Source organism: Orbicella franksi, chromosome 11, assembly GCF_964199315.1.
Source record: "Orbicella franksi chromosome 11, jaOrbFran1.1, whole genome shotgun sequence".
Lineage (NCBI taxonomy): Eukaryota > Metazoa > Cnidaria > Anthozoa > Scleractinia > Merulinidae > Orbicella > Orbicella franksi.
In genome coordinates this window covers 26879992-26907047 of record NC_138155.1, presented here as the reverse complement: position 1 = coordinate 26907047, position 27056 = coordinate 26879992, and the positions used below count along the sequence as shown (strand labels likewise).

General features: G+C 39.5%; 2 protein-coding genes across 2 annotated transcripts; one reads left to right on the top strand and one right to left on the bottom strand.

Moving 5' to 3' along the window:
* The first annotated feature begins 1752 nt into the window (after window positions 1-1752).
* Window positions 1753-26499, top strand: LOC145460597 (striatin-interacting protein 1 homolog). The gene is made up of 23 exons (XM_081445466.1): window positions 1753-1855; window positions 1923-1995; window positions 2164-2238; window positions 2675-2806; window positions 3727-3770; window positions 4384-4460; window positions 5433-5501; window positions 5978-6084; window positions 7125-7252; window positions 8139-8380; window positions 8860-8925; window positions 18307-18370; window positions 20192-20263; window positions 20983-21057; window positions 21693-21790; window positions 22383-22434; window positions 22529-22603; window positions 23144-23244; window positions 24015-24081; window positions 24185-24289; window positions 24490-24573; window positions 25162-25282; window positions 25914-26499. Exons 1-23 carry the CDS (start codon window positions 1775-1777, stop codon window positions 26204-26206), a joined length of 2301 nt encoding a protein of 766 aa, XP_081301592.1. The 5' UTR covers window positions 1753-1774; the 3' UTR covers window positions 26207-26499.
* Window positions 8925-13370, bottom strand: LOC145460612 (uncharacterized). The gene is made up of 2 exons (XM_081445486.1): window positions 12134-13370; window positions 8925-11860 (listed from the first exon to the last, which is right to left on the bottom strand). Exons 1-2 carry the CDS (start codon window positions 12207-12209, stop codon window positions 11163-11165), a joined length of 774 nt encoding a protein of 257 aa, XP_081301612.1. The 5' UTR covers window positions 12210-13370; the 3' UTR covers window positions 8925-11162.
* Window positions 26500-27056: the final 557 nt, after the last annotated feature.

Genomic DNA, 27056 nt, shown 5'->3' with positions numbered 1-27056 from the left:
CGTAAATCCTCGAATTAGCGCCCGGAGCGCTTATTCCAAATTTAGGAGAAGACCTACGTGAGGTCTGTTGCGACGGTCAATGTGCAGTGCTTGAATGAGTCGATAATCTCTTGCTTGTGACTGAACACGAGCAAAACAATACATCCTTTATTATCTCAGTAATCTTCCATAAAACAGGGGGAGGGGAGGAGGCGCTTATTCGAGGGGAAGCGCTTATTTTAAATTTTGGTCGGCAGAAGGGGCGCTTATTCGAAGGGGGCGCTTATTTGAGGGGCGGCGCTAATTCGCGGATTTACGGTAAGTACTGCTATATTTATAACTAGAGTATTTTGTTTGTGTAGTCTGGCTCATGCGATATCCGATATGTCCTATATTATTCAAAGTGCCTGCGAAATCATCTTGTTTTGGCATTTTTTGGAAGTTGGTCTTAAGAACGAAATGGATGACCATGTCAGTTGCATGTAATGACTGTAATGAACAGAATCCACGAGAAATCCCGTGACTGAGTGAGGACAAAAAACTGAACGACACAGATGTGGCCAATAATACTTGAACACGTAAACAACAACAAATAACCAAGATTTGAATTACAACAGTTATTATAGGGATGTAAATATCGACCGGCTGTATCATATCAGAAAAGTCAGACTAGCTCCTGAAATCGATCTTCAGGAATGGGGAAGTACGAAGTGAACTTTGTCGTTCAATTCAAATTCTAGTCAATTCTTTGGAGTTTCACGTTACAGAAAAACCATTTCACCAATTTCTCAGTAGTTGCTAGCTAACTCGATAATTAACAGATTTCAGCCAATAGAGGAGTTCACGCCGTAAGGGGCATTATGGGTAATCAGAGCAAGATTGCAAAGAAACGAAGCGACAAAATACACGCTTTCCTTCTTATTTCCGTTCTGAGTTTCATTTTCGAGAAGAAACTTTTACTGTAAATAGAGAAACCCCTTTTCCACATTTATTAGCGTTTTTGAGTCCATTGAGCTAGGCATTAGCCTACTCATCAGAGTAACGGAGATGTTATTTTTGTGGCTTGAGCGGCTAAGAATTTAACCGTAAAAAAAAATTCTTACGCCCACAACAATCACTCGATCGGCTCAAAAACGCTGGTAAACCTAGAGAAGGGGTCTCCCCGTCTACAGTATGTTTCGTCTCCAAATGTGAAATGAGAACTGAAATGTAACAATAAACATTTGTTTTACAGCTTTGATTCTTTGTAAATTTGCCCTGATTACCCATAATGCCCCTTACAGCGTGAACTCTCTTTTCTTCCTTTCAAGTGAATATAAGAAATATGATATGCACGTACGTACATACATACATACATACATACATACATACATACATACATACATACATACTTTATTTAATAAGTAGGTCGATAAAATTGGCAGCTAAAAGCTGATGTGGACCTACAATTAGTATATTACATTCTAAATAACAATTAACAATAAATCTAAAAACAATAAAACTGCATCGCAGTTATATGCACAACTCGAGCACCTGTGAAATTAAAGCCTGAAAACAATTCAGGCTTGAACGGGATTCGAACCCATGACCATGTACCTCTACGATATCGCAAAAAGGCCTAAAATTTAGTGTAAAAAAATAAAAAATAAAATTATAGCTTTTGTAGCCTACGTGCGCAGAATCAAATAAAATTGATCTTTCCCATGCTTCGTCAATGCGACTCTGAATGCTTACCCCAGAGAGGGAATTGGGTCTGAATAGAGGCATGGATCCTAAGCAATGTTTGATTTCCAAGATGGAGGGAAGTATTGACCGTAAACAGCGAGGAATTCCGAAACTTAGAGATATTTTACGACGACAAAGAAGAGAATCAGAGGTAACCAATCGAAATTGGAAATCAAGCTATTAATGGTTAGTTCAACTGAGTTCATTTTTCTTTGTAGGGTCAGCTAGATTCCACTCCTGAAGTTGATTTCACTTATGACGATGCCGATAAAAAATCAGCAGAAATCGCAGGTGAGACGATAATTTCCTCATGCAATTCTTAATCCACTTACTTCAATACTACCTTCAGAAGAAACGGCTTTAAAGTTTTATGTTTGCAGCAGGGATGGGCACAGAAGAAGGCACAAACATCTTAACTTCAACCAGGCTTACAAAGTCTTACTACTTTGTTTCCTACAGAGCTTTACAGTTATACTGAAGAAAGTGAATTTAAATTCAACAGAGAAGCATTTGAAATAACAGCGTATTCACAAGGTAGTAACGGTAAAATAATTATTAACAGTGTTAATGTGTGTTTTAGAGCAATTTTCACTTGAGTGTTGTAAAACCAAAACCAAAGTGATCACTTTAGCCAATCACAAAGGACACAGACAATACAGTGAACCAATCAAACCTCAAAGTAATTACATGCAGCTGATGCGAAGGGTTGAAAATGGGTGCAAATGAGTCACAATTGGTTTTAGTTTTACTTCTGATTGGATAAAAAGTGGCGTGAGATTTTTTAAGGTAATTGTGTAGCATGGTTGCAAAACCAATAGCTTTTCAACATTCAAATGAAAACCACTCTATATGTAATGATTTATTGATCTTTATCAATAATCACTTGTTATAAATTGGCAGTTTTTTTAAATAAATGTAAAACGTTTTTTTTTTCAAATGTGTTCCCTTGATCCTTCTTCTTTTCATTTAGGGTGTGACAAATGGAGTGAGATGGAGCAAAATGAAAGAAGAAAGTTTTTGTTTCTTATCATTGAGAAATGTGAAGCAGCAGATCCTGACATAAGACTCACAGCAGCAAGAGTTTTACTTTATCTTGCACAAGGTATGCACTGTCAATATTTATACCATGCTATAGAAAATACAGCCAATCAGAATATCATTCCAACCATAGTATATTGGATGGTATCACATCCAAACTTCCCATCATGCACTGGGTTATGTTGCTTTGATTGCATCAACCAATGTATTTTCTGTGGCATATTATAAAATAGTTACACTGTATGCAATGCTCTCTTGTCGTATACTTAATGCACATTGGATATGAGATGGTAGATGGCCAGTGAGGCATGTAGTGCCAGTTGGCAAAGGCTTGTGTGTATACCAAGAAAATACAAGTGGCTTGTGAGATATACCAGGGTGTACCACTTGAAAGCATTGCGTAACTAATGTATACTCTATCTTGTTATTCTTTCAATTTTTCATTAAAATATGAATCTACAACTGCATAAGCTGGTTGGTTTTATTGCAAAATACCTAGAGTGAAGTTTGTTTAATAAACTCTTTTTAAACTCTGGGTGGATGATGAGTCTGTTCCTTATTTTCCTTTTTTCTCCTCATGGAGAAGAAGACCTCGGTCCCCTCTTCCTCTAAATAAATCTGTATTTAGTAGCCGTTTATGACACTCCTTCACAACTTAAATCTCAGTGCTGCTACTTTCTTCTTGAAAGTTAGAACTCCCCTACATGTCCCTGAACCATCCATGATTTGGTACAATCTTCAGGTTGTTTTTTAGTGACCTTCACTGTATACAAGTTACCCATTTATGGGGTTCTCAATATTACTCAGAGACATCTGCGTAGATACATCTAATAGTATGTGAAAGATGTAGTGTATAGTTTTAGAAGTTAAACCCAACCTAGAAGATTTTTGTTTTTTATAGTTGTGTCCTTGTTCTGTACATACTGTACTGTTCCTATTATGATTTTAATATCAGACACCATGATTTACACTGTATTTTTTTAGGTAATTTTGGTGAAGTCAGTGATGAAGAAGGACAAAGAGAATGGGTAATTTCTAGCTGAGCAATTTTCTTAACCAGCAGCGTTTGATTCCTTATAAACTGATCTCAACCTTACCACTAAACAAGTGACTAGTCAGTAGAAAGGGTAAAATCAACAGTTACATTTGCTGAACATGACAGATCAGCTGGTAAACTACAGAACTGAGTGGGTTCTGCTGTTCTACAGTCTATATTTCCAGTTATATTACAAAATCAACCAATCTATACAACCTGTACTTCAACTTAACACTGTCAATAGACCAATAGCTTTCCAACTGAAAGAAATTCTGTTTCCTGTTGCAAAATACTATTCACGCAGTGTTGAAAATTTGTTGCCCTGTTTTTTCTGGTTCCTGCCACCTTGGGAATCACACTTCTCACCTGTTTGTCTCCTGCCTCCTGAGCCCCCCCCCCCCCCTCCCCCTCTTCATTTGCTCGTGCATTCCTGTCCCCTGTCCCCTGTCCCCTGACCCTATCCCTCCAAAAACCATAATGAATCGCATTTTAACTTGTTACATGTCATTTTTATGTTCTAACCTGTAAAATTTTACATTTCTTCTTTGTATTTGATTATAAAGCTTTGGATATCGTCTCTAGCTGTGAAATATTTTCCTTTGCAGTCACAATTCAATGTGTTCTTCTTGTACAAGATGGGAGTTATGCCACTTGTAATTCAGTTGCTGAATGTAGAAATTGAGTGAGTCTTATAAATTTATCCCAAGAGTTAGTAATCTGTAGACTAATGGGATAACGTGAACTAAAGGCATCTGCGGCCGAGTGTCAATCGACCTTTGATCAACACTTGATCAACATGATCTCAATCAATACTTGGTTGACACTAGGTTGACACTGGAACAACCTCTTGATCAACACCCGATCGGCATTCGATCGGTCGATATATGGCGAGTGTCAACCGACTCATACGTATCGTTTGCGTCTCTGCAAAAATTAGTCTGACAGACTCTCAACCAATGTTTGGCACAGATGTCAATCAAGTGTCAATGGATGTGTTGATTGAGGGTCTATCGAGGGTCGATTAGGGTATTGACTGAGGGTATCGATCAACACTTGACCATGGATGCCTTTAGTACACATGATGTGACTAATGTATAAAAATTACCTTCAGATTGAAGAAAACTTCAAAATAATGCTCAACCCTTTCAGTCCTAAGTTCAAAATGTTGGTTCTTCTTACTGACAGCCATATATTTCTTTTAATGCCAGCTCTGAGAATTTGGTGTTGCATCCAGGCCATGTGGCTGAATTGATGAATTCTTTATTCCCATTACCTGTCTGCCTGATGATAATATTAATGTTGCAATGAGAAATTAGATTTTGATCAAGAAGTTTTATTGAGGAGTCTTACAATTTGAAGTCCCTTAAAATATTGTGTGGCAATTTTAAGAACTGCATGTACAGCTGTAGCTGCTGAAAATTTTATAAGAAAGAAAGTCTTGTGTCAAACCTTGAGTTCTGCATTATTAGTGGTTCTTGCTAACGTTTGAGTCTTGGTATGAAATCCTAAAGTGTGGGACTTCAATGTTCAATGTTATTGAAAGTTTTTGAGCAGTAGTTTGATGTGGTACTGTTTAGTTTAAGTGAAAAATTCACTGGCAGAGTTGATTTTGTGTTAAGAAATTCCAGTACATTTTACTGTTTTCTTGGTTTAGGAATCCTGAAGCTGCGATATCAGCATTACAGAAACCTTCTGTGTCTGTGGCTGATAGTGTGACATTAAGGTAAATTAATGAGAACATAATTACAATTTTACTCTCCGTTATTCTTATACCAAATTGAACAATCTTCTGTTTTATATGGTGGTCCATTCCTACAAGTCACTAGGCATAATTTTGCAAGTTACCAGTATTTTCATAAAACTATTTTTTTTTGTCTGTGGAGGCTGTCAAAACATGCCTTCCTTGAAACTTAAAAATGCTTTAAAAGTTGCTTTTGTTATTTAATTCCTAAACTTTTATTACATACAATTAATTAGAGAAGATATTAGAAAAACATTTAAAATATTAATATTATGTATATAAACACTAGTACATGATAATGATAACAATAATGATAATGATAATGGTTACAAGATGATACCAAAATATCACATAATAGCATTAAATTTTGTTTTAAACTGTTTTATGGCATTACAATGCATATAATGTACTGGTCTGTTTGTTTTCTTCACAAATAAATCTCTTTTTCCACAAATAAGGGTTTACCTCAACATTATCTACACCATTGTTGAGGTCATGCGCTGTGCAGATCCTGGTGATTCAGAAGACATAGCTCAAATACAGGAGATGTTTTTTGTGGAGCTAAGTAAGTAATCAGAATTCAAGATCAGTGTTCGCAAGGATGTCCAGGAGTTCTAAACTGTTTTGTCTGTTCTTAGTCATTGACAGGTGGATACAGTGAAACCTGTGTTAAACAGACACCATCTAATAAGTGGACACCAGCTTGAGTCACTAAATTTTCTTCCCACATTTACTGTAAAATAAACCTGCATTCAGCGGACACCTGTTAAGTGGACATGGACGCCAATATTAAGCCATTTTGTTGCACAAAACCTGCAATAAGTGGACACTTCAAGGGTCTTTAATTTTAAGTGCTCAGTTGAGACTCCTTTAACATTGTTCATTGTCGTTTTAAACTACATGTAAGTGGATTATTCCAGATTGATGCATTGACTGACTGGACATCATGCTATGAGCAGTCTTTGATCTTACACTGGGTTACACTCTGTTACAAAAGGTTTTATAATTAAGTATTATTGCAGAATATATTAGACCCTGTTTAGAGTGGACACCTTGTATTAAGGGGACACTAGTGAGTGTCCTAAGGGTGTTCATTAATACAGATTTCACCGTAGATTTTTCTCACAGCTCTCATTTGGGGGGTAGTAGTGATGGGGGATGAAGCTTATAGTACAACTCAAACAAGCAATAGACTCGGAAAGTAATTGAGGCTAGAAGTTTGTTTTGTGTATATGTGTAAGTATGAAATTACCTGAATGTGATGCTGCTGTTAAGTTTGTTTCCTGGCATCTTGTAAAATTTGCAAGGCAAGAAATAACTTTAACAGCATTATCAGGTTCAAAATGTCAGTGTTAAGTGTCAATAAGTGTTTATGAATATATAATCTAGCTTGAAAAAATGCAGCACTGTAATGAATGTATTATACTCATCTGGTATAAATATTGGGGTTGCATTGCTCTACCTGAAAAAGCTTTGTATGAATAGTGTCATGCTGAGTGTTTAGATCTGATTTGAGTCACAAATTGCATCAGTGTAGAGCAATCAAAAGGAAAAAAGTAATATAAATTGTTTATGTCAAGTGATCAAGTTTTCTGTCCTTCTCAGGTCAGCCCATAGGTTGTGATGATCTGTTACCAATAATCTTACTGGAAATGATTTTAAAGTACTGTGCTGGTAGCTGTCCCCATTTTCCAATCAAGAAAATTCTTCTGCTCTTGTGGAAGACTGTTCTGGTAGGTCAAACATTAGTGTTGGGATCTTTACTGGCAAAATTATAAGAAAACATTATTACCACAACATCCATGCATGTATTATTACCTGAAATACAACACTGTCAAGGCTGTGGTCTAAGAAAAATTATGAGGAGCCTAAAGGTTCCTGACCATGAAATCCTGTGTGCCCATCACTAAAGCATATATGAAAAATGTAAGTTTTTCCAGTTGCCCTAAGGCAAACGTTAGTTGCCTGTGGCATCTGGGTGCTTCTATAGCACAGCTCCAACTATACTAATGGGGTTGTCAAAATTACAAGTGGCCACCTGCTAGTGAAAATCACTATCTACTAAGCAAGGCTATCAGTGGGCCTGGCTTGAAATTTTTTTTTCGCCCCTAAGAGGTACCAATTCTAGAACAACACATTATCTTCTGTCATATTTTTTTGGTTCAATACCCTAAAAGGTACCGCAAAGGCTCCCGCTGTAGACCTTTTGAGGATGAGCACCCTAAGAGTCACCAAACCACTACAAACCCCTTAAAGTATGATGAGCACTCCTGGCCTTTTTATATGGGAGTCCCCCCTCCCCCCCTGGAAGACAAGTCAACTGGTAGAAGGATTTGCCCTCCCATACGCCATTTTACTTTTGCTTGAAGCAAGTTAACTATAGTTTGCTTCAATAATCAGTGGGTTGTAGATGGTGGTATAAAGTGCTGGCTTTTATAGTTGACTTGCCACAGCTCACAGTGGTATGTGAGAAGAAATAGTTCAATCCACGTGATTTGAATACCCATTGGTGAACGCGTTGCAGAAAAGTTAAGGCATGGTGCATTAAAGAAAACATTTTTTTCAAGTGTGTAGTCAGAGGGGCATTTCATACCCTGTATCGTAATTTTTTTGGCACAGACAACATTAGGTGGAATGGAAGATCTAGCCAAGAGGAAAGAAGATGTCAGAATTGCTTCTGGCCTGCCTGCCAGCTATGAAATACAGTGCCCTCCCCAGCAAGCCATTGTCAAGGAGAGAACACCAGCTCCACACACACCACCCCCAACAGGAACAGATAGTGACAGTAATGGTGAAATCCAGTGGGAGAGGGGTGAGGAGGACCATATCTATAGACCACCCAAGCTGCGGCCAAAAGTCAGGTAAAATCACTAGGAAATGTCATTGCTCCATGAGAATTTGATAATCAATCAAAACAATATCCCTTGTAGTCTGTCCTCTATTTTTGTCTTCCCTTCGCCCCACCCCCTTGCGTTTTTGCTTGTTCATATCCCACACCCCGGGTTAACATTTTGCTAAGCTTGCGCTTTTTAGAAAACAAAATTCATCAACTTCACGTTTCGTATGTTTTGACATACATCTTCAGAAGTGACCGTTTGGAAAAGAAGTTGGCAGCGAAAAGCTTTATCTTTAATGGTTTACATCTTTTAATATGCAAATTTTTTCCCAGCTTCTGTGATTGTTATTGTTAATTAGTTACTTATCTTTAATTTAAATTTAGTTGTTACTTCTATTCAGATTGTATCCCTGGCTGATGATCTTCTCAATTCCCACAGCTACCTGCTTGACATTGTATTGATGTTGTAAGGGAAATTTAGAAGTCGATCACTATTTTTTACAGGCAGAAAGATGTGGACGTTTTCCTGGATAATACAAGGAACAAGTTCGTTGGTTTTCAGTTGAGAGGGTGAGTGCCAGAACCAAGTTTCCTCCTATTTTTTGTTTGAAATTGCGTGAATATCTTCGTTTCAGTTAAAATGCTCCTCTCCCCCCTGGGATGCCCATTTTTGTCCCCCTCCCGTTTTCCTCCTCTCCCCTTTTTCTCCCTTTCCCCACCCCCGGGTTCCCACTTGTCTAGTTCCCGCGCTCTTGCAAGCTAGTCCATACCAAGACTCTACTAACAGTACACTTGTCGCGTATAAAAACTTGGTAATTAAGAATAACTTTAATGTAGACGCACGTATACAATTTGATGTCCGCATATTGGCCAGAACACTTTGCCTGACTTGATCGACGAAAAACAACTCAATAGCATGCGTCGCGAATATGGCACATGAAAATCACGAGCGATTACGTGCGACTGTTGTTTCTTGTGATAACTAACAGGTGCACAAGTCAAGGACGGTACAAATCCCGTAGAAATTGTTTTTCTTGCCATGACATTGTGATGTCTAATTGTTCTCAATTGTCATTCTTCGAGGTAAAATTTCTCAGCTAGACTTTTTTTAACGTGCGTGGAGTAGGAAGTTGTCGGTGCCTCGCATAGACCTCCGCTCATTTCTCGCCGGAGCGTTTTCGAGTGAAAAGACTAGACTTGTGTCTTGCAATGTTGTCTGTATGGATTTGAGCCAAGGCGCAACCATCGACCACACCCTCATCACGAGCCAGGCTGTAAGTATGGGTTATTGACCAAGTGTGAGGTCAAGATGGCTGGACATTGGCCAAGTTCTTTTTTTTGCGTGTTTATGGACCGAGAAGGAGTCGAGGTCCATAAACTCGTAAAAAAAGAACGAGGCCGATATCCAGCCATCTTGACCGAACAAGCTTGGTCAATAAAGGATTTATTATATGGCTTTTCGGGAAAATGTTTCTTGCGGGACACGGCGGGTAGTCCCGAGCGGACAAGATAGCTCCATCTTGCCCGCTCGGGTAGCCATTCACAGCGCAGGATTTGATTCATCTTGCCCGCTCACGGAGCTTTGTAGCCATATAATAAGCATGCTTTCTATTTTTAGTTTGAACAATTGATTTATTTTGGAGTGAAGAGTGACAACTGATCTGTAGTCACGCCATCGTACGTACTGCACGAGTAACGCAATTAAATTGGCTCAAGTTCAGGGACCGCAGTATCAATTCCTTCGAGAAGTTTTCCAGCAGGTCTTACTTCAAAATCGGAAATCTGGACTTAACTGGTTGTTATTTTGCCATATCCGTTTTCGTGTTGTACAAAAGGATTTTTTTGAGTACTTTGTTGTTCTTTTTCAAACGAAACGCTGCCCTGCCAGGTGTATCGCAACGAAACAGGTGTACCTACTTTATTATCCTCGAGACAAGCCCTTAGCCTTTTCAGAGTTTACAAACACAAAAGATGTACATATATCTAATTTAGATTCCGTTCGTGTTCGGAATTCTCTTCAGTCGGTCATATCAAGACTAGTCGTGCATGCTTATATCTGCCCATATGTACCTCCCCCGTGTATGCTAACAAGATAATGTTCATTCGATAAAATATTTTGTCCCATCCGCAGTTATTTTTAGCTGTGAGTTTGTCTCATATTCGGTCACGTAACTCAATCAACTTGTCACTGGCATGTCTTTTGCACAACGCCATTCATTTAATTCATTTATCGTAAGTATCTCTTAGAAATGAAACATTAAGTTTTGACAATTTATAAATATATCGATCTGCACGGACAACAAATCTAAACTTTTCTTTCTCTCATTTGAAACGTTAGCTATTAATTAAAAGCTTCTTAGATGTAATTCAAGAAGTTTCAATTAAATACTGACAGCTCCTTTTTTCGAAAATAAACAAATTTCTGAGGAGTGTCGTACTAACGTACACAATTACTAAGTTAGAATTTCTTTTTTTATTTTTGGGCGTTCTGCAACGCATCGTTAAGCTCGCTTAATTATCTAAGCCTGTTCGTTGGTGATACACATCAAAACACCATTAGAATGTAAATGACCCTCGATTTCCTTTCATTAATTCCTCACTTTAACCATAAAAACAGTTTGTGAACCAATTGGTGGTCCATTGCAGTCTATGTCAACACATAACTCAACTCGTCTAGAAGGCGAAAGAAAAACACCATTATCTTCCTATAAATAAAATAACTTGCACAGTCAAACGGGCGGTGATAACGCACGAAGTTAAAATGTCAACGACAGAATTGTTTAAATAACACTGATAAAAAAGAGAGTTCACGAAGTTAAGTTCAGCTCTTCTCCACATGAATACTGGTGCTTGAGTAAAAGCGACATTCGCGAAAAAGAACGTGAGCATTGATTACAACAGTATTTTTTCACCGCTGAGTGTGTTTGCAAGTGCGCTCGCAAGTTTGAGCGGTCGGCGAAGGCACGCTGGCAGTTGGGGCATTTATAAGGCTTTTCTCCCGTGTGCGTGCGAATGTGACCCTGTAATAACCACGGACGACTGAACGCTTTTCCACAGATCGTGCATTTACACGGCAAGGTGTGCGTACGTATGTGCATTTTCAGCGCTCCTAAGGACACATACGTTTTCTCGCAGTACTTGCACGCGAATTCTTTACGTGGGTGTTGGTGTTTTCGTAAAGCAGACTCGGTGACGAAACTCCTCTCGCACTCGAGGCATTTATGTTTCTTTATCGCGCGCCCCTTCGTGGGAGAAATCACCGATTCCTTGTCGTCTTCTAGTGCCTCTTTACCAGTGAAATCTGCGGGCTTCTCCTCGCATTTCGAAGTTGCTTGCGTTGCAGTTGTGTGGACGTGACCTTGCAAAGTGTAGGATGTAACTTCAGCGGGATAAAAATGTGTCGTCCCAAACCCAATCCATGGCTGCAATCTTGTGGTTTCGTGAACAGATTTTGATAGAACGGAAGAATCTGGCATAGTTTTGCTTTCGAGGTCAAACTGGCGACCTGTTGGCCAAAGTGAAAGCGTGTGACTTGACCATGTGCTATAACAATATACGCAATACCTGTGAAATGCTATTTAGCTTTCGTTTGCTTCTCAAAAGAGCAGTTAAAAGGTGTCAGAACGATTTGCGCAAATTACTTACGGATTTTAAAGGCGAGGTTGTGATGTATTTTCAAGCTAACGTGTAGATTTAGCGAGCAGTGTTTGTTGGCATTCATACACTTGTTACCCACAGCGCTCCCGACAAGTGCACGGAAAAAAAAATCACATCTCACCTTTCGCTTTTGTTTCACGCTGCGCGCCTTTGGTAGACTTCTCTGGCTTCTTCTTCACTAGGAACGATCGAGGCATGTTGATTGCGTCTTTGCAAGTCTTTAGAAGCAAAATACTGCTACGATCGAGCTCTAAGACGAGTTCGATCTTGGAGGGTGTAATCACCTGAACTACACAACACCGCTTTACCAGAAACTGTGTTGCCGACGAGTGACGTCACAGATAATCAGTTTTAGATCTGTCCAATTGTGTTGTGATTGTTCAGTCACTTCCAGGCAAGCTGTCATAAAAAACAAGGCACTACCATGCAGGAATGCTCAAGCTGGGGCAAAGTGCACTTCTAGCAGATCCGGCGCATAGCGGTGATTTCGAGTCTAAACAATCTGGGATGAATTCTGTGGCCAGTTGAATTTCTCTGGGACCAATGCACGGACTAAGATTATTATTGACAGGAAGTCTTCTCTCGAACGTGGTTAAATCTAAAGTGGAATTTATTTGTTGTCGATGTGTTAGGGTCGGCCTGTGATATCAACAGGTGTTAAATCTCAACATTGTTTTGTCGAAGGAGAAAGCGAATTTGGTTTTTGTGGCGTTTTATTTAAGTGACGACGGATCAGAATTACAAGGTTAAAACAATTTTTTTGTTCTAGCAACTTCTTGTCGTTTGAATTTAACAAGCAAAAATTCCAGAGCATCAATTATGTTTTTTTCAGAAACATACGCTCCATGTGCAGAATTAGTGATTTTTTTCTTCATTCTGACGCTCAAGGATGTCGCCGAAGTGTTATTATTTATTGATGATATCAATTCGACTTAACTGCGGTTTTGGCTGGGGCGCAAGAGAAATCAAATCCTCTATATAAAGAAGAAATTCTAAGCTTGAAATGACCACGGGGTTTATTAAAGAAAACAATGAAATACGTCTATGATCCACACGTGACAAAAATATCGAAGAACAACTACCACATTTGCGGTTTAACTGTGATGAAAACTTCCTTGACTCCTGCGGGGACTGTAGGATTTGATATCTTGGTTGTTTCAACCCTTTTAATTAACTCTATTCGCTTTACTACATGTATCCGTGTTCATGGGTGTATGATAATTAGGTATCTCTGTGTTGCTATTGTTTCAACATAATAAACCATTGTTCGCCTTGCGTGAGGGGTCTTTCGAGTAAAACGAGGATGAAATTGTGCGCAAAACGTTCTCGTTGACAATGCCTCTTGGATTAAAAAAAAAAAAAAACCCGCCTTAACCTTTTCTTTCAAACCTGTTGTGGTTTATCCTGTTGGATACAAGGTAACTCTTTATTGTAAACGAGAAAATAAATGCGTGGCAGATTGATGATGAAAAAAGAAAGCTTTGACATAAACGATGGAGTAAGGCCACGTAACTGTTCGTGTTCTTCTTTCGTCGCTTTGTCAAGAAAAGAAGTACCTCAAATTTGATTCACGTTTTAATTCATTGTGTTGCAGAAGTTTACTTTCATCGTAGAAGCCATTATTTAACGCGAACTGCCTATGATAACTATTACTACTTTCCTTCGGTTAAAGAAGCTTAGTCACATTTTCTGTTATTTTGGCCACGTACAAAGTTAATTTAAGTTGAAGGAAAGATGGAAAAGCAACAAAGAGATAATAATAAACCACAAAGGAACAAGGATGGTTTAGGGTGGAGAAGATTGACACGGATTACAAACAGCGAACTTGAAAAATTTAGGCTAAACTTTTGAAGTAAACAGGTGGACTTTTAACACGCCCAGATAGGCTCAGCCATTAATCAGCCGTTTACAACTTCCCTGCATCCTAATGTACAGTGCTAGGCAGCTGAGAAAAACTTCTTTAAGTCGTCATCTTAGAACACTGTTGTGTTTAATATCGTTTTTCTTTGCAATAGATCTACGCCAACACTCCTTGGCAACTCAAAATTGTGATACATACTCGATGTACTTACAATTTTCCCACTGTCGTAGTGTTTCAAAACCTTGTCCGTTCGTTTGCTGTCAGGGCCTTAGCCAGAATAAATTATGAATAAATTAGGTATTTAAGTTGTTTATGTTGAGTGCATTTAAACACAACTCTGGGATCACGGAAAAAAATGACTGAGGCAAGTGCGTCGGTTTGCCTCATACTGGTTACGGCCTTGGTAGTTTTAAGTAGACAAAAAAGCTGTTTTACTGTGTTCCGTGCAGTAAAGAAGTCATGAAAAGGTCGTCTGTGTTGAAGTTGTATTTCGTATTTTGCTTTCGGATATAATCAAGGTTTTACTGGCAGATGCAGACTTTTTGTTCTAAGGGTTAGCGAGATAAGAAAACCGTCTCCATGGGTAAACAAAATGAGAATAAAAGGGAGAAGGGAAACAGAAATTGTGAAGCTAAATGTGCAGTACGTTTTATATGAAAAAATTCTTCATTTTGCATTCAGTTTTTTCAAATATTTTGCCTTTTTGAAGGTGTTCCGTCCTTGAAACTACGACCTTCACACTGACACATTCAGGGCTCATTAAATTACATGTATCACCTGTCCTTAAAAATAACAGTTCGAGGTGAATGCTGTACCTACAAATAGATCATGACTGTTGATGTGTTTTGAATCAGCGAGGATTTCCAAACATGTCAACAACTTCTCTCAAATTTGATACAGAGATCAGTTGTACAGCTGAGGTCAAATTATTTGGTTTGCCGGGGTAGATCAGACAGAATCAACATGCGAGGCACCATAATTTACCCCACATTTTCGATATATTCTATCAACTGTTTTGAAATACTATTCACTAGAAGCTAACCTCCACTGGAGTCAAAATTAGGGGAGCAGGGATGACGCAGCGGTGAGAGCGCTCGCCTCCCACCACATAGACTGGCCCGCCTAGACTAGCATAGCTATCCGCGAGCTAGTCCAACTGTAAAATGAACATTTATTAAGAAATAAAAAATGATTGATTGATTGATTGATTGGTTCGATTCCGGCTCGGTGCCTTATGTGAGCTGAGTTTGTTGTTGGTTCTCGCCTTGCTCTGAGGGTTTTTCTCTGGGTTCTCCAGTTTTCCTACCTCCACAAAAACCAACAACTCCAAATTCCAATTCGACCAGGATAGAGGATAGACTGATGTGGCTTCCTCTTTAAGTATAGTATTTTTTAAAAATAACTTGCTTTAGAGTCCTTTCCCTGAAAGAAGGCTAAACTAGAAATTTTAAGCATTTGGAAACACCGTTGGATATCTTAGTAGCATTACTAGATTCTTTATCTTGTGGATTAAAAATCTTCTCCCTACCAAGGGAATTTCCTAGCAGGACATCTCGCTAACGAACGAACTAAGCTTATTTCTCCTAAACCATTGTTGTACAGTTGGCGCGCAGGTTACGTGTCAGAGAAAGAAGTTGACTTATCGTTTTATATTTATTTTTAGCCGGAAGTTTACGTCTTTTGCTAAGTTGAAATTATCTTGTTTTGGGACAAATTATTGAGTTGAAGTTACTGCTCACACGTAGCTGTCCTGTATGGTAAAAACGAGCTAAACAAATAGTTAAAATCTACAAATTGTTTTTACGAAAACCACTCAGTGCGTGAAGCAGATAGTCCGAGTAATACCATGGTTCTACACGTGCGTTGTAAATCTTGGTCTATTTCTTAACCGTTCTCTGCAAAACAAAAATGAAAATAAACCACGATAGTAAATTTTCCATGTTTCGTTTTGGACTTAAACATTGTTCTTTTTATATTCGTCCCGGCCATACATTTGTAAGATAGTCCTGACATGGAGATTACGTAACAGCGAGATGTTTTTACAAATATTTACTCGTTTTCCGTAGCCGGCTTGCTTTTTAAACCGCTCTCTTGCGCTTATAACCGAGTCCTGAGTTTTTTCGACAAGAATGCTTCAGCCAGAACACTTTATTCTCGACAGTTCAGCCTTAGCTTTGATCCTATCATCAGGTGTTAAAAAATAGACATTTTTTTTTAGTTTGCCGACAGACTCCCGCCTGCGACCTATTTCGGTCTACGAATGTCCCCTAAAGTAACTCGATAAACATGATTTTAATTTAATATATCGTATAGTGTTCAAATCCTTCCTTCCCTTCTCGAGGTGAAAATAACGTCTTTTCTAAATCTGGGCGTAAACTGATACGTGCTAAAACACAAGTTTGTCGCTTTCATTCGCAGCAAGTAGAAATCATTTTGCGAAACTTACATTCCTTTTTTTAATCGAAGTTCGTGCAAACACTTACTCTCACTTACAAAAGGCTTTTACTTCCAAACAAACCAATAACAAAAATTTCTGCGATGATAGGTTATATCAATTTCACTGTCTACAAGTACGTGAGTGACATATTTTTAAGTTTTGTGGGATCAGGTCACAGTTATCAAACTATGTAAATGTTCAGTTTAATATCCTTGGTAAACAATGACAATTTCAATCTGCTTTTTGTCGCTTCATTTTTAACTTCAACCAATACGTATTTTTCAAAACTTGACCTGGGCTAACGTATAAATCTGATTAAACGCCAGTTGGTCCACTTTCGGAGAACAAACCCTTGGCCCTGTTCAACATACGATTAAGCTGATCCAGTATTAACGTAAATTTTAATTTCAGTTTGGTAGCTTTTCAGTGAAAATTTCTGTTGTTATTTTCTTGACTTCCTTGCAGTTTTGGCGTTAGCCTCTTCCAGGCCGCTATTTTGGCGTTGACCAATGTCGACTCCACAAGAAGTTGGCAGTGGAAAACACTTTTATTCAAAAGAAATTAAGACGTCTGTTGACTTAAATCCTCGATTAGCGCTAACCGGCTTTCGAACAACCCGGCCCTGAGGTTTAGAGCAACCTCGATCGCAGGCTCTATCTCCTTTGCCTCCCTTGTCCCTCTCCACAACAACAAGGGAGGCAAAGGAGAGAGAGCCTGGGTTCTAGGTTGGGTTAAGAGTTCGACTGTTGATGACGTAGTATGCACGTCACGGTAAGCTATATCTCTTAGCAACCAATCTACAGGTGGAGAACAAATACCGCTGTGAAGTGGAATCCAGGATACCTGCAATGTGGCCGAAACATCCGGAGACTGAACTGAAAGTTATCATGCAAATGGGAAATTTTCGTGGATTCTTTTCGGGAATTCTAGAGTATCTCAAATGAAACCTGCGAACGTTGACAACGTAAATGCTTGGTTGAAAACTAATTCATAAGTATAAGTCAAAGTCAAAGTCAAAGTCAGGACACTTTGCAATATTGCTGCGCTCAATATTGAAGTCGTTTTCTTAATTGTATAGTATTGCTCGTGACAATTTCAACTTGTGTCTTAAATCTGTAACAAGTCTATAATCTCTGCACAAGACGTGGCACACTCAGTCATTTCCGTCGCTCGGGGAGGCAGCGCAGCCGAGTAGTTAGGGCGCCGGAGTTGAAATACGGAGGTCGCCAGTCGTTGTTTCTCGGTTGACCTTACTTCAACTCCTCGGTCCGGCATACTTGTAAATAGCCAACTGTTCTGCCTCCACTCTCTCTGTTTTTGACTTGCTTAAGATAAGATAAAACTACACAGCCGCAGTTTATTTTTCTTCGCTTTTTGGTTTGGCCACCATCCCCATCTTGGCTACGTAATAACGATAACCCTCAAAAATTGCTTCTGTCGTCAGTAATGAGTTGTGTTGAAGATCAGAAAATTAATAGAGTTTCCATGTAAAAAGATGTCTACCTATAAACGAGGTTGTCAGACTCGCGCAAACCCAAATAGACTACGAGTAGTCCCTCTTTCGGTTAATAGTCTGTCGTGCGTGACGCGAAAGAAAACCGCGAGAAAAAAATGGCCGCGGGAAATCCTGGAGGCGAGGAGCGCGCGAAAGGATTTCGCGCGGCCATTTTTTCTCGCGAATTTCTTTCGCGTCACGCACGACGGACTAAGCGAAAGAGGGACTACTCGTAGTCTAAAACCCGAACGAGAGAACCTGCGCGCGGGCTATGATTATTCCGTTTTGAAAGGCGATCATTTCGTTTTGGTGTTTGAATGTTTTAGTGAATTTTCCGTACTTAATTCCTAGAATTTGTAGGTAAATCACAGCAATAACCCATAGCCGATGATTTTTTAAAATCCCATCACCTTTCTGCTAGATAAAGTATCGATATTGTAAGAAGAAATTAAAATTTTATGATTGTGAGCTCCGGTTATAATCTCGCTTTTATCTTTGCAGAGATTCCCAAACAATTGCTGGTCTTCCTGGTCCGATACACGAAGGACTGTCAATTCTCAAGAAGGTAAACAAATGATGATATATTTTTAAACCCACAAACGAAAACTAGAGTCGACTGAGTTGGGCCAAAGCTTTCTTCAACTCTCATTGACTGTCATTAGTGAACTTAAACATAGACTATTATAACTAAGTTGGTACGCGAGTACGTCACGTCCGCGTTTCCGAAAGCTTTCCTTTTCGCTGGCCTGGGTCATCACTGATAGGGTAGGACTCCGTTTACTAATGTCTCCACTCTGGGCAGCACTTTCAAATGTAAGCGTTTTGGATCACTTTAGGTGTGGATTGTAGGCAAAAAGTCATAATTAAATATTGGTTTTTAAAATTTCACTGAATAGAGAAGTTAAGCAAACCACGGCGGCAACGGCATGGAGAATGAGCAGAACTATGGCTGTGCACGTGCGTTATAAATCTTTGTACCTTTCTTTGCCGTCCTCTGTGCAACAACAACGTTAAATGACTAAGTTGTGGATATTTTAATTGGAGAACACGAACGGCGGCGGTTAATTTTTCGTAATTTCATTTGTAATTGAACGCTTGCATTATATAATTAGCTTGAGCAAGTTCTGAGACCAAAAGGCGCACTGAACAGATCAAGACAATTGCGAAATTCGAAGATAAATAAGTAATTTTTCACAAGGCGTTGTCCTCGGGTTCGCGGTCGTGATTGCTTGAGCCCTGTAATAACGGTGGATGGGACGACAAGCGTTGCTGAACAAAAGGTATATGGAGCAGACACTGCTCGTAACAATGGCTCCTCTCCAGAAAGAAAGATCCATAACAGTTTGGTACAGATGTCACGGACACTCAAAATTAAACGTTGGGTGAACTTGGCACAAAATGTGGCGATTTTATAGTAATCCAGTGTCAAGTAATTTGCGCAAAAAGTAAAAACTGAGTTTCGAAACAGTTTACATGTACACTAACTTAAATCAAAATTGTGGGATGTAGATTTGTCTGGAGGTTCGTTGGCGGTTGTTGAGTGTGTCGTAATTTTGTCAGTTAAGTCGGGTCACAGTTCACAGGTATTCGCAGACAAATCTATGAACAACTGAAAACGCAATTGCATGCACGAAGCGAAACACCGAATTTTGACCTTACTGTTTAGCTAGCCAGTTTAGCCGGAAAAAAACGTCTTATATTTTATAACGTAAATAAAATCGTGCGTGCATTAGTTAGCTCCTGACGTCCGGAGAAACTAGAACAATTATTTCCTAAAGGAGGTCTTGATAGGACGAAAACCGATTATTGGTATCTCTGGCCCCTGTTGTCGGAAAGCCGATTAATACTAATCAGGGATTAAAAGTTTACAATGTTTTATTCCTTATGTATACTTCTATTAATTTCAGATTACAGTTTGAGACTAGTCAAAGTCAAAGTTCAAGGGTAATTGCAAAATTTCGGAAATCATAAGTTTGCCGTGAATAAGCTTAATCCAACTTCGTTTCCAGAGTCTCCCTTAGTCCCGGAAACGCAGTCCGACTTAGCCCGGATTTGAAGGATTTCAATGAAGATTCGTCTTGGAAGGCGCTTCGTGAATAAACTTGCTACTCTTCTCAACTGTTTCGTTCAAAATCCGCCTTAATCTTCCTCAATCCTAACCATCCTTTGCTTCTCGGTTGATTACATCATATTTATGATTACATCTTTGGGTTTTTTACCTTCCAATAGTATTATCGAATGCTGTTGTTAAATGTAACAATGAATTTGTGGTTAAAGTTCGAGACTGTAACATGTAAGAGATAAAACTAAATAGCTGAGGCTGATTAGTACTGCAATTTTATGTGACTTACATTTCTTTAAATTTCTTCTTTCTTCTCTCCTTCAGCACATGTATGTTTCCCTCTCGGAAATTCAAATCAAGGAAGAGGAAGACGCCATGAACAGACCCTTCACAAAGGTAACATGTTGCACTTCTTTTTTTTTGAATGAATTAAAGATGTGTCGCTATTAGAGAGGTTAAGCAATCCACGACAACAACGGCAACGACAACGCCACCAAAAAATGGCTGTGCACGTGCGTTATAAATCTTTGTACATTTCTCAGCCGTCCTCTGCGCAACAACAACGTGAACGAATGACTAAGTTCTGCGTATCTTGAAGAACGCAAACGGCGGCGGTTAATTTTTCGTATTTTTCATTGCATATTTTGCTTGAGCAAGTTCTGAGGCCAACAGGCGCACTGGACAGATCTTGACAAATGCGAAATTCGAAGGTGAAATATAAATTAATTTTTACTAGGCGTTGTCTTCGGGATCGCCATTGTCATTGCTTAAGCTCACTACTGGTTAGTCAATAAAGGAGTCGTTATGTCCATCACTTATAATAATTTTGTAAATTTAGCATCCGTTACATGTTTTTCCGCGCTTGGCACTTGCGACACGTTTCCCGCGCTTTGCTCAGGTTACGTGGTTACATGTTTTCCGACGCTTTCTCCTTGGTCTCTGCTCGCTTGATATTGGAAACGACCGAGAACATAATTTGTGTTAATCCTTACTGGGGTAGCAGTAAAACCTTAGTAGACTAGGTCTCGATTTTGACTGCTATTTTTGATTGTCTAAGATGGTCAAGCTTCTCTGTGTTTTTCATTGTTAACTGACGAACTTTTGCATCTTTGCAGGGAAAAGTCAACATCCCATCAAACAGGGTGGAACAGTTATACGAAGCTATGCTTCCAAACCTGCCACAATATGTGGTAAGTCTTGCTCTTCACTGAGTTGGACGCGGGGGATAGGGGGTCTGAACATCCCCCTTTCTGTAGTCCCGTATATTTCCCCCGACTCTCCTCCCCTTCCTTTGTGACGCCCGCCTCTTTGTGCCTTTTGTATTGCAATATATTGAATTTCTTTCGAATTTTTTCCTATTTCTTGCAGTCCCCGTAAAAGCGGAAGTTTCGCTTCCCGCCCTCGCTTCTCCCGCCTCCCGTAGACTTCCCGCCCCTTTTATTCCCGGGTTCCCGTCTCTCTTTCCCCCTCCACTCAATTGTTCCTGGCGTTAAGAAGCCCGCTAAACATCAAAGAAGCAAACAAACAGGCTACGATTTATGTTGGAAGGTCGTTAACCCTGGACATCTATTGTTTCATGTCCATAGACTATGCAGGAATTACATAATCGCAATACTTCTGTTGGTTAGTTGTCTAAACACATAACCACCTTTTCTATTTTGCCAGGTTTTATGCAGGGTTAACCCCCCAAAATAGCCAACAAGAACATACAACAAAGAAAAACTTTGCCAGGTTTCCTAACCATTCCCTCTATTAACTATATCTAGAGCCTTAAGCTTGATCCAGAGCGGGCGATTAACAAAAGTATTGTTCCCTTTTCATACAGATTGCCATATTAAAGATCCTCCTCGCTGCCGCACCTACCGCCAAACCTAAAACTGAATCCATCAATATTCTAGCAGATGTGTTTCCACAGGATATGCCGTAAGTCGTGCAATTTAACGTTCTTTTGTTCAGTAAGAGCTACGTTACGGTAGAACTGCGCGCCCTCAGTTTTCAAGCCTTCGTTTAATAATCCTTGTCAGTCTGTTCCAATTTTAACCATCTTTTTACCCTGTTGGTTTATTTCTAAGTCCTAGGCAGATTTCTAGCTAACGGAACTATCATTTTTTTGTGAGTAATATCTCGTCAACTCTATTACATCATAAAAAAAAAAAAAACAAAAAATAAATTATAATTTGCTCCTTAGAGTTGAATCAATATGTGAGATCGACGTGGACGAAGAAAGCAATTAACTTACTGTAGGTTCTCAGAGGATGCTTTTTGTGGCCACGAGCTGTTGAACTGTTGTTTTTCAGCTGAGACAGGAGACTCTTGAACAAATATAGTTGGAAAGGACATTTACTGCACAAGGTCTTGCAGGTGAATCCCTCTAGAGTGAATACAGTCCGCCGTTTTTGTGGTGGACTATTGATGAGAAATGTAAAACGCGCAAACTTGAAAGAGAAACATATTTTGGCGTGGAGACGGTTAAGCGAGAAATTTAATTTATAAATTATCGTTTTCTTTTCTTTAGTTCAACAGTTCTTCTTTCCATGAGACTTGGAATTGATGTCAACAGACACAAGGTAAGTAGTGCGGTGTAAAATTTGTCGCAGTATCCAGCTAAAACCGATAAAACGATTTATGTAGGTCTAATTTTGTTCTTCCAATTTGTTTCAGGAGATCATAGTGAAGGCCATTTCTGCATTTCTCTTTCTTTTGCTGAAACACTTCAAGTTGAATCATGTTTTTCAGGTGAGGTTAAAAATTGATTCAGAAAGTTTTCGTAGCATGTATACATCCAACCCTTCCCCTCAAAAAAAATTGGGGAGAGAGGCCTCTCTCCGATTTTTTTTCAGGTGAGGGGGTGAATGTACACAGGCTAAAGTTTTCGGTTAACTTCTAAATACCCCTATTTTCATCGGCAGATTTAAATTTTCTACAGCTTAGCGTTTGGGGATAGACTTTGGACTAGCTCGGGTCATATTCGGAAATCTTCGTCCTCTTTTGGAAGTCCTCGGGTGACTTTGTGTTAACTTCGGTAGCCTTGTAGGAAGTTGAAAAGACCAGTTCATGCTATTTCCAAGGTGGAAGCTAAATTGTACTTGTTACAATGTGAATGAGCCACAGTTCACGAGGACGGAACTTACACTTAGTGTAACAGGTTGAATTTGTACTTCATTTAGAGTTCGTTTGTGTCCCGGCGCCACTAAATGTCTTTTTTCACAGAAACCGTTATTAATGTCAGAACTTGCAGTTACATCCAATGTGTTTTTTTGTGTGTTTTACTTCCAGTTTGAGTACATGAGCCAGCACCTTGTGTTTGCCAACTGTATTCCTCTCATTCTAAAGTACCTGAATCAAAACATTTCCGCTTTCGTCGCTGCCAAGAACACGTAAGTACACTGACCCTTACCAAGTTCAAAATATCAGTTTTCCTTACTAACTGCCATACTTTCCTTTTAATGTTAGTTATGAGAATTTGGTAGTTCATCAAGACAATATCTCCTCATAGATTATTTTCGTCATTCTCATTACGCGTCTGCTTGACATGGTATTGATTTTACAAGGAGAAATTAGACGTCGATGACTAATACAGTCAATTCTCGCTTTGCGGACACTCCGCTATAACAGACACCCGCTATTACGAACGCAAGTTAAACCCTTGGCTGAAACTACAAAGAAATGATTGGAAACAACTGCTATTACGGAATAGCGAACACTTCGTATGCTCTCAAAATAATATGTTAACTGTTCTTCTCTCGTTACCACGGACATCTTGTGCCCGTTTCTTGAAGGTCCCGAAAAGTTTTCGCACCCTGAAAGCCGTAGCAAAATCTCAAACCTTATGATTACACAGCTGTTTTATTCACTTATCCCGGGCCTTAATATGAACAGAGGTTCCCTTCATTCAAGAGGTTTCAGGCGTATACACCTCTCAGTTTTTAGATACAGATTAACTAAAAGTAGCTTTCCGGGTCCGAAACGTTTCCGAGGCTTTCCGGAAAACGGGCCCCTGAGGATGTTTGCCATAATGAGAGTTCACTGTACCTCGTTAACAGCTTTCCTTTAGAGTTTTTACCTACCTTAAAGCTTAACTATTCCTCGATGTTCTATCTGCCCTCTTTCATAGTAGTGCAACAGTTAGTGTTTCCTTGAATTTTAGAATACCTCAGCTCGACTTTCCAGCGTGTATATTAGGCGATCCACTGGAATTGACCGCTGAAAGCCTGGTGAGTAACAACTGAGAAGTACTTTTACTTCAGGCTTTTTTTGCACCGGTCCTTTATGCGTTGTCTAAGCTTGATATCGTCTCTGTGTGTTTTTTTTTTTAAGGAAAATGCTGATCAAGAAGCTTGCTGCTGGAGAAATCTCTTTTCCTGTATCAACCTTGCGCGCATTCTTCAGAAGCTCACAAAGTGGAAACACTCGCGAACAATGGTAAAGATGCATTTTATCTTGCTTCGTTGGTTGTACTCGAGGTTTTCGTTTTCTTGTCCAGTATCAGTCTTTCAAATACAATGGTTTATTGTTTTCTTGTGATATCAGGGAGCTTCCAAACCGGTTTGCTCTTGGAAGTGAACTTACAAGAGTCCAGTGTCTTTAAAATGTCTGTTTTGTTAATAAAAATTGTCTTGCAGATGCTTGTTGTGTTCAAATCTGCTCCAATTTTAAAGCGCGTGCTAAAAGTGAAACACGAACTTCTTCAGCTATATGTACTCAAGGTTAGTTTATTCACGTTACCGATTCATCCGAAGCAAATAACTTACTTCCATCCTCCTTTTATCGCTGACTCAATGCTGTTTTACAAATATCCAGGAAGCTTAAGCAATGACGACGGCGACCCCAAGGACAACGCCTAGTGAAAAACGAATTAATATTTTATCTTCGAATTTCGCAATTGTCTAGATCTGTTCAGTACGCCCGCTATTGGTCAGAACTTGCTCAAGCTAAATATGTAACGCCAGTGTTCAATTCCAAATGAAAATACGAAAAATTAGCAACCGTCATTCGCGTTTTGTAAAATACGCAGAACTTAGTCAGCTTTGTACAGGACGGCTGAGAAATGTACCAAGATTTATAACGCACGTGCACCGCCATTGCTGTGTTCATGACTTCTTTTGTTTGGTGACGTTCTCGTTGCTGTTGCCGTTGTGGTTCGCTTAACTTCCTGATATCTTCAATGTTACGAGTACTGTCAAAACGTACACCAACCATGGTAAAAGCTACCGTAGAGCTCCTAGTGTCTTGTTTTAATTGGTTGACAAGTTTGTGTCAGTTGAAGGAGTTCCTGGTTTTTTTTCCCCCTTCAGTTACTCAAGGCACAAACGAAGTATTTAGGAAGAAATTGGCGAAAGAGTAACATGAAGACGATGTCGGCGATTTATCAGAAAGTTCGTCACCGGCTGAATGACGATTGGGCTTATGGCAACGGTGAGTATTCAATAGGGTGGTAGGAGTTAAATTTCTGCTGCGTCATTGGTTTAACAGAAGGCTGAGTTAGCAAGAGAACGGAAACGTCACTTGACGACGGCGCGCGCAGTACAAATACCCAAATATGGTCAAATTAGAACAGAATCCAGGTTATTCCGCGCGCCCTGCAGTCGTCATCGGACGTTCCCGTCCTGTTGCTAAATCAGCCTAGAGTTTCGTGTTGAACGTACAATTCATTATCCAACCTCGTTCACAGGGTCTCTGGGAACGAGGCTGTTCATTTTACGTCATAAACTTATTTGATCTCGCTGTATACGTGCAGGACAAAGGTTGATTCCTACCAATTTTTATTCAAAACAAAGAAAATTTCTACGTGGATTGGCTCGTAAACAACTCGCGTTTTGAGTGTGGCGACCCTCTTAGAATAGCGTTTTTTTTTTAAAAACTTTAGTTCAACTCGGATTGATGAGGCTGATTAGGCCTCTAGCGATATGCTGTTGAAAGCGAAAGTAACGACGGTCGTTGCTTTCGAAACTCCAAGTTGTCACCTTATGTCTCTTAGTAGAGAAACGCGTGTATAATCATAGCATTTTCTTAATACTAGTAAATCTTCGTTGTTGTTTATCAAAAGATCTTGACGCACGTCCATGGGATTTCCAAGGAGAAGAAAATGCCTTACGTACTTGCGTGGATCGCTTTAATAACCGTCGTTATGGTATAGAGATCTGCGATCGCCTGGGAGACAACGGCGAAGAAGACGAATACCAGCCCGTGGATAATGACGTGTTGAGCGTTTTGGGAGAAAAGATCGAGTTGAGTAGTGAGTTTAAAAACAATTACGAACGATGGCTTGACCGTGAGGTGTTTTCTGTCTCGATAGACTGGGATCAACTGTGCACGTGTGAAACTCAATGTGTGGAGTAAGGAACGATCAAACATGCTGCCGTGATATGTTTGCCAATTCTTTCCTTGTACAGTATAATGAAGTTTATTCCAACTGAACAAACAAGTGTAAATTAAATGAATGGTTCCCGCTAAGGACTGCGCACACTCGCTGTCAATGTGCGGAGTAATGAAAGATCCGTGACATTGGTTCCCTTATTTTTCCCAATTCTTTTCTTGTACAGTGTAATTAAGTTTATTCTACTTGAAGTAAAGAGAGTAAATTAAATGATTGGTTCGTGGTCAATACTGCGCATTCTAACTCTGGTGTTCATGGCTTGGAAAGGAACTCTGAATATATCGTAAAAATACTCGCTAATCATCCGTAAGAATTTTACGTTTCACAATTGTTTTTAGCTTGTATTTGAAAGGTTAACGTTAGATAGATGATACTGTAAATATGACGATACTTTAAACCTCTCAAAACCAAGTGTTGGCTATCAGTTTTAAGCTCGTCTTCAATTTAACATCACAGTCTCTGGAGTACACTGTAATGAGAAAAGCCTTACCCTAGCTAATGGCCTTATTTTTGGAGGTTGCAGAAGGAAATACAGTCCAACCCCTATTAAGGGGCCACTTATTAAACGGCCATCTGGACCCCTATTAGGTTTCCAGTAATCCAAGTCCCGATGAGAGCCTTTCTATTGTTTTTACCTCTATTATGGGGCCACTGTCCATCTCCCCAAAGGTGGCCGTTTAATAGGGGTCAATGTGAAGAAAAGTAAACTGAGCTGCAAAAGTTTACACTTGGGAGGCGACTTCTGCTTGTTTTCATTGTCTTGCTTTGACTAACAATCCCCCCCCCCCCCGGACTCCAAAGATATTTGTGGGG

Excerpts from the sequence above, each read along its gene's own strand:
- LOC145460597 (XM_081445466.1), top strand. The coding sequence starts at position 1,775 with ATGGAGGGAAGTATTGACCGTAAACAGCGAGGAATTCCGAAACTTAGA. Across the intron at positions 18,371-20,191 it reads GACTGTCAATTCTCAAGAAG|CACATGTATGTTTCCCTCTC; the intron begins GTAAACAAATGA and ends TCTCTCCTTCAG. Across the intron at positions 21,058-21,692 it reads CAAACCTGCCACAATATGTG|ATTGCCATATTAAAGATCCT; the intron begins GTAAGTCTTGCT and ends CTTTTCATACAG.
- LOC145460612 (XM_081445486.1), bottom strand. The coding sequence starts at position 12,209 with ATGCCTCGATCGTTCCTAGTGAAGAAGAAGCCAGAGAAGTCTACCAAA. Across the intron at positions 11,861-12,133 it reads GCGTGAAACAAAAGCGAAAG|GTCGCCAGTTTGACCTCGAA; the intron begins GTGAGATGTGAT and ends TTTGGCCAACAG.